The sequence below is a fragment of the Mytilus edulis genome, chromosome 3 (genome assembly GCF_963676685.1).
Source record: "Mytilus edulis chromosome 3, xbMytEdul2.2, whole genome shotgun sequence".
NCBI classification, from domain to species: domain Eukaryota; kingdom Metazoa; phylum Mollusca; class Bivalvia; order Mytilida; family Mytilidae; genus Mytilus; species Mytilus edulis.
In genome coordinates, this window is record NC_092346.1 from 101,087,479 (window position 1) to 101,099,843 (window position 12,365).

Here is a 12,365-nt window from a genome sequence, read left to right on the forward strand (position 1 = left end):
TTACTATTGTGACTTTTCTTTCTAGAAACACTTTCAATAAAAACATCCTCAAGATTTAAGCCATCCCGCACTAACGAAGTAACAGGTTTTTTTTCAAAACACTTGTATTCGACTCCTCTCTAGGGTCCTCTTGTAAATTACGGATTATCACATTATAGTTATTTTGTTTTACTACATCTGAATACGATTTGACTTGAGTACTAACTTTTGCCTCCGTCCCTTTTATCTGATCTTTAAAGTTGTCAAATTGATCATTAAATTCTTGTCTCACCTGGTCGATTTTTACTTTTACCTTTTCTTAGAACATACCCACCCCTTCTCGTCCAATGAAAAGTCATTTTTCCCCTCTAATTTTCAAAGTACATGGTTTTCCATGCACTATGAAATGCTATACATGAATGACTTTTCATTGTCAGTTAAATATGAAAGTGAGCTCTTAATAGCTGCACTAACGAAGTGTACAATCCCCTAAGGCATTTCCAGTCGGAAAATAGCCTACTGATTAAAGACGAAAGAGCAAAGATCACAATAAAAACATTTTCAATTTGCAAAATTGCATGCGTTTTCTAATGGTACACATATATAGAATACACAAAAAAAAAAATTGGTAAGGATAAATAAAATGATATTTATTTAATTTATATACCTTACATTTGAGGGAATTATTTTTCTTTTTCTTTCAAAAACACAATGCCAGACTGCTGATATATAAAGAAAAGGATTGTTTTTAGGAGAAACACAATACATTTAAATTTATCAATAAAAAGTAAGCATTCCCCTTTTTTTTCTGTATTTAGTTCTTTAAAAAATGTAAGTAAATTTTCAAAATCTATTTTTGGTTGTACTGTGCCATCACCGTTATTCAAAATTTTCCAGTATTCTTTAGTATCATTAGTTTTCAGTGAATTCATTTTATTTCTGATTTCTTTCCTGTATTTATTTTGCGCTTTATTCATTACTTTTTTATATTGCTTTTCGCTTGCTTTTTCGAGGTTGCAGTAATGTGTAGACAGATTTTTTCTGCGTTTAAATTTCCGAAATTGTTGTCTTGCCTTTGAGCAATCTAAATCAAACCAAGGTTTGTTTTGCGTGCCTCGTTGCGATTTTTTTATAATACTAGCTTTAGAAACAGTTTTTTTAGTGCCAAAAGTCTTTTTAGCCGAATCTAATAGACTATTTCCTATTTTATGTACCATTGAGTTTATACTTAATTGGGTCAAGTTCTTAGTGTCTTCAATTTCTTTCGTTAAGATAGCTATCATTTCAGTATCAATATTTTCTTGGAAAAGCAATGATTTTGAAGGGTCCCATTTCTTTATTTTCTCATCTTTGTCATTATCAATGCCATCATGTGTTTCCTTATCTAAAATTAAGCACTTAATTGATAGCAGTAAAGGGGAATGAACGTCGGAATATAAACTGGAAAAATCTAAAATTTCAAAGTTTAAAATTTTTTGTAAAAAAGATATATTACTGATGCAATAATCGACTACGCTAGCATTTCGACATGTTAATTTACCTCCCCTATCTTTTGTTGTTCTGCCATTCATGATAAAAAGATTATTACCTTTACAGAAATCTAATAACTGATTCCCAAAACGGTTTTTGCATTTGTCTTTATTATTCCTTTTCCGGGTCAAGTTTTTTTCGTTTAATTCACACACCATGTTTACAGTCACACCCTCATCATAAGTACATATTTCATTTTCATTAACAAAAATAAAATCTCTGTCTTCTGCTGTTCTCGCGTTAAAGTCACCGATAAAAAATACTTTTTCAAATTTGCTTGAGAGATCTAAATATTCGTTTTCAATTTCATCGAGAGCACTTGACGAAGAGTATGATGTGTATTCCGGTGGTATATAGATAATACCTAGTATAACATCTTGGTTAGAACATATAATTTTTGATATTTTACACCACAAAACAAATTTGCAATCAGTTTTTATAACCTCAATATTTTCATGAAGGTGTTCTTTAAAACACAGAGCTATACCCCCGGACTTTATTCTACTTACTTTTTTCCTATTTTTCAAAATAAATTTATACCCTTTAAGCCGAATGTCATCCAAATCATCAGTTTTAGTTTCTACAAAGCAAGCAATGTCATTTTTGTAAATTAGTTCACTAAATTCGGGATAATTGATTCTTGATTTTAGACCACAACAGTTAATACACAGTATATTTAAAATGTTCTGCTCATTTTCTATATGGAATTTCTCATTCAAGGATTCTCTCGATTCATCCTACATATGGGTTGACAAAGTAATTTCCTTGTTTTCATCTTCGACAGAGTCATTTCTCGAGCGTTTAAATCGACGTGGTGGTATTGGCGGGGATCCAGTAATTGTTCGAGGAGGGTTTTTGCTGAGAAGAACATCCCTATATTCTTTTGTTTGGTCGTTGGAGGCTGTTGTGTTATAGTATAGTTTTCCATTTATATAAAGCTTGTCTCGGACAAGCTTCACTTTTTTGCCCTCACTTTTTGCCTTTTTCATAATTGGGTAGAAATCTTTTCTTTTATTTTCAATTTCTGGTGGGAACTGTTCGCTAATACCAAATTTTTTGCCTTTTAACCTATAAGTTCGGCTGAGGACGTGTTCCATTTCTCTTCGATAAATAAAGCGTGTCACTATAGGGCGGACTCCATTTAGGCCTGGTTTGCCGAAGCGGTGAACATTTCCAAATGATACGCGGTAGTTTATGCCTAGTTCCGCTTCTAAGAAGTTTTGAATTTTTGCATCACATATTTCATTTTGTTGGAAATCTAGTCCGGAAAAGATTAAATTATTTTTCATGCTTCTGCATTTCAAATCCGTGATCGTGTCTTGCATTTGTTTGATTGTTTCTTTTTGTTCTGATTTGCCTCCGTTTTTTATAGCCAGGATTCTTTCTTCAATGTTCTCAATCGAGTCTGTATTTCTGTCACAATGGTTCAGTGCAGTATTGATTATTTTCCCTATACTTTCTACACTTTCCTCTACTACTTTGCTGTTGATTTGGATGTCATTTAACAGCTCTTCGTGTTCCGATACTCTTGCTATTACCGATAACATTTTTGTGTTGATGTCTTCTATTTTTTTACATCTGTTTCGATTACTTCGATTTTTTCGTTAAGATGAAGTAAAGTATTCAGTATTGCAATCATCACCGTTTTTGTATCGATCTGATCAGTGTTTCCTACTAATGTTGACTTAATCTTTTGTAGATCGAATATTTCGGTTATATCGTCCATTTTGTTTTCTTTGGGCGGTTGCTATCTGTTTCCTTTGTTCTGTATTGTTCTTTTGTATCTATGACGTTGCGTTATGGCAACACTCAGTGGCAAATGTAGCAAAGTTGATAAACTATTTTAAACTTGTTGGATAAGGTGACTTCCGATACTAAGGGAGATAACAACATTTTACTGATGTAAAACTGGTTCCCGTTTAAAAATTTAGGATATATCGCCTGTATATCTAGGTCACGGTAACAGTTCCGATGTCGTCTGTTGTCAACGTGTGTAAACAACTTCCAAGTTACAGCTCATCGCTCAGAAGAAAGGAAGGTTTATCATAAAGGATAAATGCATGCGTTCTTTAAAAATAAAAAATATGAATAGCTTCAGCCTGAAAGTTCACACAGTCTTAAAAGATTCTCAACTTATAATATCATATGATATAAGTTTTTGAGAGTTGGAGAAATTCGGCGTCCGATCACAGACAGTGATGTTTCGTTTGACGGAACCTGGAAAGAAGGTCGACGGCTAGCTCTGATGATCACCTAGCGCAGAATATGTTCGTTAAGATGCAAAACTGTCCCCTGCGGATACTGTCTGTGAACGGAAATACGACCTTCAAGGCTTGGACCAGGAGGTGGAGGCCGTGGAGCATTTTGTCCATACCGTATCGTTGTAGCTGCAGTGCATGTAACCTGCATATCATGTGTGACAGTGTAGAAACGAGGGGGAAAATGGGACTGGTGGATTTGTTATCAATTCAAAAGCTGGACTGGTAAGAGAGTTCAATTTTCTCTTTATTATATATTCTCTTTAGACTTTACACATTTTACTGGTTGGAGAAGGTGTATGGTTTCATGTCTTGAATAAATGAACCTGCCCCACACCTCTCTTTTTCTTTCTTTAATTCCCCTCTATTATGGTCTGGGGTTTATGTGGTTTGAGGGTAAAAAGCTTTATTTTGAGGGGAAGTGCTGCCCAATTTTTTTATGAAGCTGGACTTAGTAATTTTTCTGGAATTTTGCCCCTGGAAGTTATTTATCATTTTTGCAATGTACACAAAGACATCTATACATAAGGGGCTTTTTAGTTTTGCATCCAAAAGGAGAGGATTATTTTGTAAATACTTATTTGGTAGCAATTATATAACCATAAATAAAATTAGAATTGAAAAAGTAAACAATTGCAGTCACAATGATTCATTCACAAAAATAATGTTTTACAAACTCAAAATATTAGTTTTCTTTATTTTATAATCAGAATTTTCATATTAAGTCATCTTTTGCATGTGATCAGAGACCAAGTGGTCGGAAACCTTACATATTTAGTCATTTAGAATGATGTGTAGAATGCAGGATAATGCATGAAGGCAAAAAAGAAAATTAAGAAGGGGGGCACCCACCCTCATTCCACATTATTAGAAATAAATGTGAGTCTGTGATCTATAAGAATAAAGGTAAACATGAATTCACAATCATATTATATAAATATAAATTGAAAAAATCAATTGTATATTCCAAATAAAATTATGAACTCAAGTCTAAATAGTTTATAGTTTATCTAATTAACCAATACATGTGCAGACTGACATTTCATATCATATTTTTCAGGAATGATACATGCAGGAATTTGTGCCACACATTTCAACAATTTCCTAATGGATTGAATGTACTGTCTGTGAATTCATCAGCCATACTTAAAGAAAATGGAGAATTAAACTGGAAAGAAAATATTTGCAGTTGCAAAAGAATCCTGTAAATAAATTCAAAAGAAGAAACAGTTTTAAACATGGTTAATTTAATGAATAATTGGAAGGTAATTAAACCTTTAGTCATATAATTCATAAATTTTCCTAAGTAGATATAAAGTATAATGAGGACCATAATTATATTCATATTTGCACTTAAGCAGTCATAAAAATGAATTAACAGATCTTGGTAATAATTTCAAGTTTAGGGTCAATATTTCAAATCAATTTTGTGGTAAAGCATTGTTATATATACTTGAAGACTTTCATGTATAGAACATGACAGAATTTGTTTCAACAAAAATATTGAACTAGAATTAGTTACATATGTATAAATTATTAAATGAAATCTATATTAATGTATAATTTCAACAAATTTAATGAAACCTATTTGCAAACCATTCTTGCTTAAACTGATCTTTTAACTTTTGTTCAATACTTAATACAATCCATTTTTTTGAGATACAATCTTGATTTTGCCAAATGTTTGACATACCAAAATTATTAAAAATACTTTTGATAAATAACAACCATTTGTTTTCAATTCCATACTTATTATAATTAATATATATCAACTTCTATAACATTGACGAAATCTTGTTATCAAGTGTGTTATCAAGATAGTTGCACCAAAATTTTATCATCCGTAATTTAACGTATAAAGAAATCGGATATCTTCCCAATTCCCCGTAAACCATAAAATTTGGAGTCGATCTTTTTAACCGTAAAACATGCTTACAAAAACTCAAATATACTCTTTCTAAAATGTCAAGATTTTCGTATCCCCAGATTTCGGCCCCATATAAGAGTATAGGTAAAACAGCTTTGTCAAACATATCGAGCTGGCATTCTATAGATAGATGGTTTGATCTACACTTCTTAATAACACAATACATAGCTCTAGTAGCTTGATCTCTAAGATATTTTCTAGTTGCAAAAAAAGATGCAGTTCTAGAGAATATAACACCAAGGTATTTATAGTTTTTAACAATTTCTATCTCTTCGTTATTAATATAAAATTTCAAATTATTCTGTGGTTTACCTTTTGAAAATATCATTACCTTTGTCTTGTTAACATTAATTTTAAGTTTCCAGTTTTCACAATATTGAGAAAAACTATTTAGAAGTAATTGCAAATCTGTGCTTGACTCAGCGAGTAAAATCGAGTCGTCAGCATACAATAAGACAAATATCTTAAAATAAATATCCAGTTCATCTTCTATATCAGATGTAATTGAATGTATACCTTTTAAATCACTATTTTCTAAAACTTCATGAAGATCATTTAAGTATAAAGAAAATAATAAAGGAGAAAGATTTTCCCCTTGGCGGACCCCAATATCACTAACAAACATGTCAGATGCTTCATTATTATGTACAACTCTTGATTTTACATCTTTATACAAATTTTCTACAATTCTGAGAAATTTACCAGTTATCTTATTTAAAACAAGCTTATACAGAAGCGAGTTTCTTTGAACAAAGTCGAAGGCTTTTTCAAAGTCAACGAATGCACAATGTATTTTTTTTCGTTTGACACATAGCAACTCAAAGAGTGCATACAATGAAAAAATATGATCGTTAGTAGAGTAGCCCTGTCGGAAGCCTGCTTGATTTTCGTTCAAGATATTAAGTTCATCAACAAATTCCCCCAATCTATCATTAAGAATAAATGTAAAAATTTTAACAAGGCATGACAATAAAGTAATAGGCCTATAATTTTTTGCGTCTAATTTACATCCTTTGTTCTTGAAAACTGGTATTCTATATTACGTACACTGTCAAAAAATATCGTTCACAAATCTGCATATTCTGGGCATTCTAATAAAACATGTTTTTCATCTTCAATTATATTCAAATCATATTTTCTACAATTAAAACAAAACCTTTCATTTACATCTATACCTTCATATCTTCCAGTTTCAATTTTAATTGGAGCAACACCTGCTCTAAATTTAGCATATGCACTTCTAAATTTACCGGGCATAGTAAAAGGTAAATATGTTTCTGTACAATAATTTGATTTAAATAACCTGTAAGTACGCAATTTACTGCTTTCATTAGCTAGTAAATTTTAATGCCATTTATTTTGGTACATAATAAATAGTTTATTTTCAATATCTTTAATAACAGACTTGCTCAAAATACATTCAATATTACAATACTGATTGAGATCAAGTTCTTTAAACTTTGTATTCACTCTCTACAGTTCCAATTTTTTACTTTATTAAAACTGATATTATTACTCGAAAGATACCAGAGGGACAGTCAAACTCATAAATCGAAAATTAACTGACAACACCTTGGCTAAAAATGAAAAGGACAAACAGACAAATAATAGTACACATGACACAACATAGAAAACTAAAGAATAAACAACACGAACCCCATCAAAACTAGGGGTGATCTCAAACCTATCAAATGATTTCAACATTTCGTATGGCACGATACAATAGTCAACAACACTTAATCCTCTTGTCGATACATACGTTTAGTCATTGTGGCTATTATTCCCACTGTTCAACATACAACATTTAATGTCCGCTAAAAATTCACAGAAAATGCCGTATTTATTAGTAACTACTTGTCTCTCTGGCAAGGTATCTACACCTTCAACAAAGTCATTTAAATCACCACATCTTGAATTAAAATCTCCGCATAAATAAAACTGATTAATACCCTTTGAAATTCGAATCGAATACATTTGTGTCATTAGCGATTCTAAAAATTCATATACGTTCACGGCACGCGTTGAATTTTCTGGTGGCAAATATACTACACATGCATAGAAAATATTGTCAAAATTTAACTTATCCTCGAACTTTAGTCAACATATATATATCGTCCATTGAGTCTCCCATGCACAACTATAACGTTACAAAGCTCAATCAGATCATTTCGAACAAAAAATCCAACTCCGAGCCAGCCTTTGCGCGTATATGAATGCCTATTCGGTTACACGTATATCCATCAACACTGATTGTATTGTTCGTAACCAGATGTGTTTCTGCAATACCCAGAATATGCAGCTCTTTATTATTTAAACATGCACATACAAGTTTAAATGTATCACTGTTCCTGTCAGAATTCCATCCGTTCACATTCCAAAAACCGCATGTAACCTATTGGATTTTTTTACCACGCCCTCTTCCGCGTCCACCTCCTCTGCTATTTCCACGATTGCTGTATCCTTGTCGTTCACCGTTGTTTCCTTCATTTGATGAACATTTCTTCCATTGACGGATTCGTTCTGTTTGTCTTCTCCGCTCTTACCACTTGCCACTGACGATTGTTTGTTATGTTGTACTCTTACGATTTGGCCACCGTTCATAGTAAAGGCCTGGTTTTCTTGTTTAAACGCTCTTATTAGAGTGCAGAAGTTTGCTTCATTTCTCCTCTCAGAGTATGACATATCATTCTCGATGTACACATCCTTGAATTTATGTACGTCCTTCAAATTACGCTTTGCTTTCATAAGCTCCCTTTTTTATCACTGTTGCTAACAGCTGCAACAATTACATCCGGCTTACTATTGTGACTTTTCTTTCTAGAAACACTTTCAATAAAAACATCCTCAAGATTTAAGCCATCCCGCACTAACGAAGTAACAGTTTTTTTTTCAAAACACTTGTATTCGACTCCTCTCTAGGGTCCTCTTGTAAATTACGGATTATCACATTATAGTTATTTTGTTTTACTACATCTGAATACGATTTGACTTGAGTACTAACTTTTGCCTCCGTCCCTTTTATCTGATCTTTAAAGTTGTCAAATTGATCATTAAATTCTTGTCTCACCTGGTCGATTTTTACTTTTACCTTTTCTTAGAACATACCCACCCGTTCTCGTCCAATGAAAAGTCATTTTTCCCCTCTAATTTTCAAAGTACATGATTTTCCATGCACTATGAAATGCTATACATGAATGACTTTTCATTGTCAGTTAAATATGAAAGTGAGCTCTTAATAGCTGCACTAACGAAGTGTACAATCCCCTAAGGCATTTCCAGTCGGAAAATAGCCTACTGATTAAAGACGAAAGAGCAAAGATCACAATAAAAACATTTTCAATTTGCAAAATTGCATGCGTTTTCTAATGGTACACATATATAGAATACACAAAAAACAAAAATTGGTAAGGATAAATAAAATGATATTTATTTAATTTATATACCTTACATTTGAGGGAATTATTTTTCTTTTTCTTTCAAAAACACAATGCCAGACTGCTGATATATAAAGAAAAGGATTGTTTTTAGGAGAAACACAATACATTTAAATTTATCAATAAAAAGTAAGCATTCCCCTTTTTTTTTCTGTATTTAGTTCTTTAAAAAATGTAAGTAAATTTTCAAAATCTATTTTTGGTTGTACTGTGCCATCACCGTTATTCAAAATTTTCCAGTATTCTTTAGTATCATTAGTTTTCAGTGAATTCATTTTATTTCTGATTTCTTTCCTGTATTTTTTTTGCGCTTTATTCATTACTTTTTTATATTGCTTTTCGCTTGCTTTTTCGAGGTTGCAGTAATGTGTAGACAGATTTTTTCTGCGTTTAAATTTCCGAAATTGTTGTCTTGCCTTTGAGCAATCTAAATCAAACCAAGGTTTGTTTTGCGTGCCTCGTTGCGATTTTTTTATAATACTAGCTTTAGAAACAGTTTTTTTTTGTGCCAAAAGTCTTTTTAGCCGAATCTAATAGACTATTTCCTATTTTATGTACCATTGAGTTTATACTTAATTGGGTCAAGTTCTTAGTGTCTTCAATTTCTTTCGTTAAGATAGCTATCATTTCAGTATCAATATTTTCTTGGAAAAGCAATGATTTTGAAGGGTCCCATTTCTTTATTTTCTCATCTTTGCCATTATCAATGCCATCATGTGTTTCCTTATCTAAAATTAAGCACTTAATTGATAGCAGTAATGGGGAATGAACGTCGGAATATAAACTGGAAAAATCTAAAATTTCAAAGTTTAAAAATTTTTGTAAAAAAGATATATTACTGATGCAATAATCGACTACGCTAGCATTTCGACATGTTAATTTACCTTCCCTATCTTTTGTTGTTCTGCCATTCATGATAAAAAGATTATTACCTTTACAGAAATCTAATAACTGATTCCCAAAACGGTTTTTGCATTTGTCTTTATTATTCCTTTTCCGGGTCAAGTTTTTTTCGTTTAATTCACACACCATGTTTACAGTCACACCCTCATCATAAGTACATATTTCATTTTCATTAACAAAAATAAAATCTCTGTCTTCTGCTGTTCTCGCGTTAAAGTCACCGATAAAAAATACTTTTTCAAATTTGCTTGAGAGATCTAAATATTCGTTTTCAATTTCATCGAGAGCACTTGACGAAGAGTATGATGTGTATTCCGGTGGTATATAGATAATACCTAGTATAACATCTTGGTTAGAACATATAATTTTTGATATTTTACACCACAAAACAAATTTGCAATCAGTTTTTATAACCTCAATATTTTCATGAAGGTGTTCTTTAAAACACAGAGCTATACCCCCGGACTTTATTCTACTTACTTTTTTCCTATTTTTCAAAATAAATTTATACCCTTTAAGCCGAATGTCATCCAAATCATCAGTTTTAGTTTCTACAAAGCAAGCAATGTCATTTTTGTAAATTAGTTCACTAAATTCGGGATAATTGATTCTTGATTTTAGACCACAACAGTTAATACACAGTATATTTAAAATGTTCTGCTCATTTTCTATATGGAATTTCTCATTCAAGGATTCTCTCGATTCATCCTACATATGGGTTGACAAAGTAATTTCCTTGTTTTCATCTTCGACAGAGTCATTTCTCGAGCGTTTAAATCGACGTGGTGGTATTGGCGGGGATCCAGTAATTGTTCGAGGAGGGTTTTTGCTGAGAAGAACATCCCTATATTCTTTTGTTTGGTCGTTGGAGGCTGTTGTGTTATAGTATAGTTTTCCATTTATATAAAGCTTGTCTCGGACAAGCTTCACTTTTTTGCCCTCACTTTTTGCCTTTTTCATAATTGGGTAGAAATCTTTTCTTTTATTTTCAATTTCTGGTGGGAACTGTTCGCTAATACCAAATTTTTTGCCTTTTAACCTATAAGTTCGGCTGAGGACGTGTTCCATTTCTCTTCGATAAATAAAGCGTGTCACTATAGGGCGGACTCCATTTAGGCCTGGTTTGCCGAAGCGGTGAACATTTCCAAATGATACGCGGTAGTTTATGCCTAGTTCCGCTTCTAAGAAGTTTTGAATTTTTGCATCACATATTTCATTTTGTTGGAAATCTAGTCCGGAAAAGATTAAATTATTTTTCATGCTTCTGCATTTCAAATCCGTGATCGTGTCTTGCATTTGTTTGATTGTTTCTTTTTGTTCTGATTTGCCTCCGTTTTCTATAGCCAGGATTCTTTCTTCAATGTTCTCAATCGAGTCTGTATTTCTGTCACAATGGTTCAGTGCAGTATTGATTATTTTCCCTATACTTTCTACACTTTCCTCTACTACTTTGCTGTTGATTTGGATGTCATTTAACAGCTCTTCGTGTTCCGATACTCTTGCTATTACCGATAACATTTTTGTGTTGATGTCTTCTATTTTTTTACATCTGTTTCGATTACTTCGATTTTTTCGTTAAGATGAAGTAAAGTATTCAGTATTGCAATCATCACCGTTTTTGTATCGATCTGATCAGTGTTTCCTACTAATGTTGACTTAATCTTTTGTAGATCGAATATTTCGGTTATATCGTCCATTTTGTTTTCTTTGGGCGGTTGCTATCTGTTTCCTTTGTTCTGTATTGTTCTTTTGTATCTATGACGTTGCGTTATGGCAACACTCAGTGGCAAATGTAGCAAAGTTGATAAACTATTTTAAACTTGTTGGATAAAGCATTTTCTAAGCAATTGTTTGCAAAAATTTTCTTACCGATATGTGAAATGTTCATACAGTTGCATCCAAGCAAGTTTTCTGTATACAAAAAATAGTTTTAGCACAAGAGTATTGCGTTTTCGGAAGAGCGGAATTTTGTGCTGCTACCTCGCCAAGAACCGGAAGTCAAAAAACCCTTCTTTTTCTTTCAAAAACACAATGCCAGACTGCTGATATATAAAGAAAAGGATTGTTTTTAGGAGAAACACAATACATTTAAATTTATCAATAAAAAGTAAGCATTTGATGTTAATGGTCTGAATTCAAATATTCATACAGAGTTTTATATTTATAAAAAAAAAAGAAAATTTCAAAAAGGGGATTTTATATAAAATTGTGTTGCTTTTTAAAATAAAAAAATCTAAAGATATGTAAGTATTAAATTTTACCTGAGGCAGAAGAAAAACAATTTATCCTTCACAAATTTTGTCAGTGCTTTTTCATTTAATCCATTGAAATGAT

The 12,365-nt window shown here is 32.1% G+C and overlaps 2 protein-coding genes across 2 annotated transcripts; both read right to left on the bottom strand.

The window, feature by feature from the left end:
- Positions 1-2,246: 2,246 nt before the first annotated feature.
- Positions 2,247-3,056, bottom strand: LOC139515539 (uncharacterized). The gene has a single exon (XM_071305115.1). The coding sequence runs from the start codon at positions 3,054-3,056 to the stop codon at positions 2,247-2,249; it is 810 nt and encodes a 269-aa protein (XP_071161216.1).
- A 7,683-nt stretch (positions 3,057-10,739) lies between these two features.
- LOC139515540 (uncharacterized) lies at positions 10,740-11,549 on the bottom strand. The gene has a single exon (XM_071305116.1). It carries the CDS (start codon positions 11,547-11,549, stop codon positions 10,740-10,742), a length of 810 nt encoding a protein of 269 aa, XP_071161217.1.
- Between the last annotated feature and the right edge of the window lie 816 nt (positions 11,550-12,365).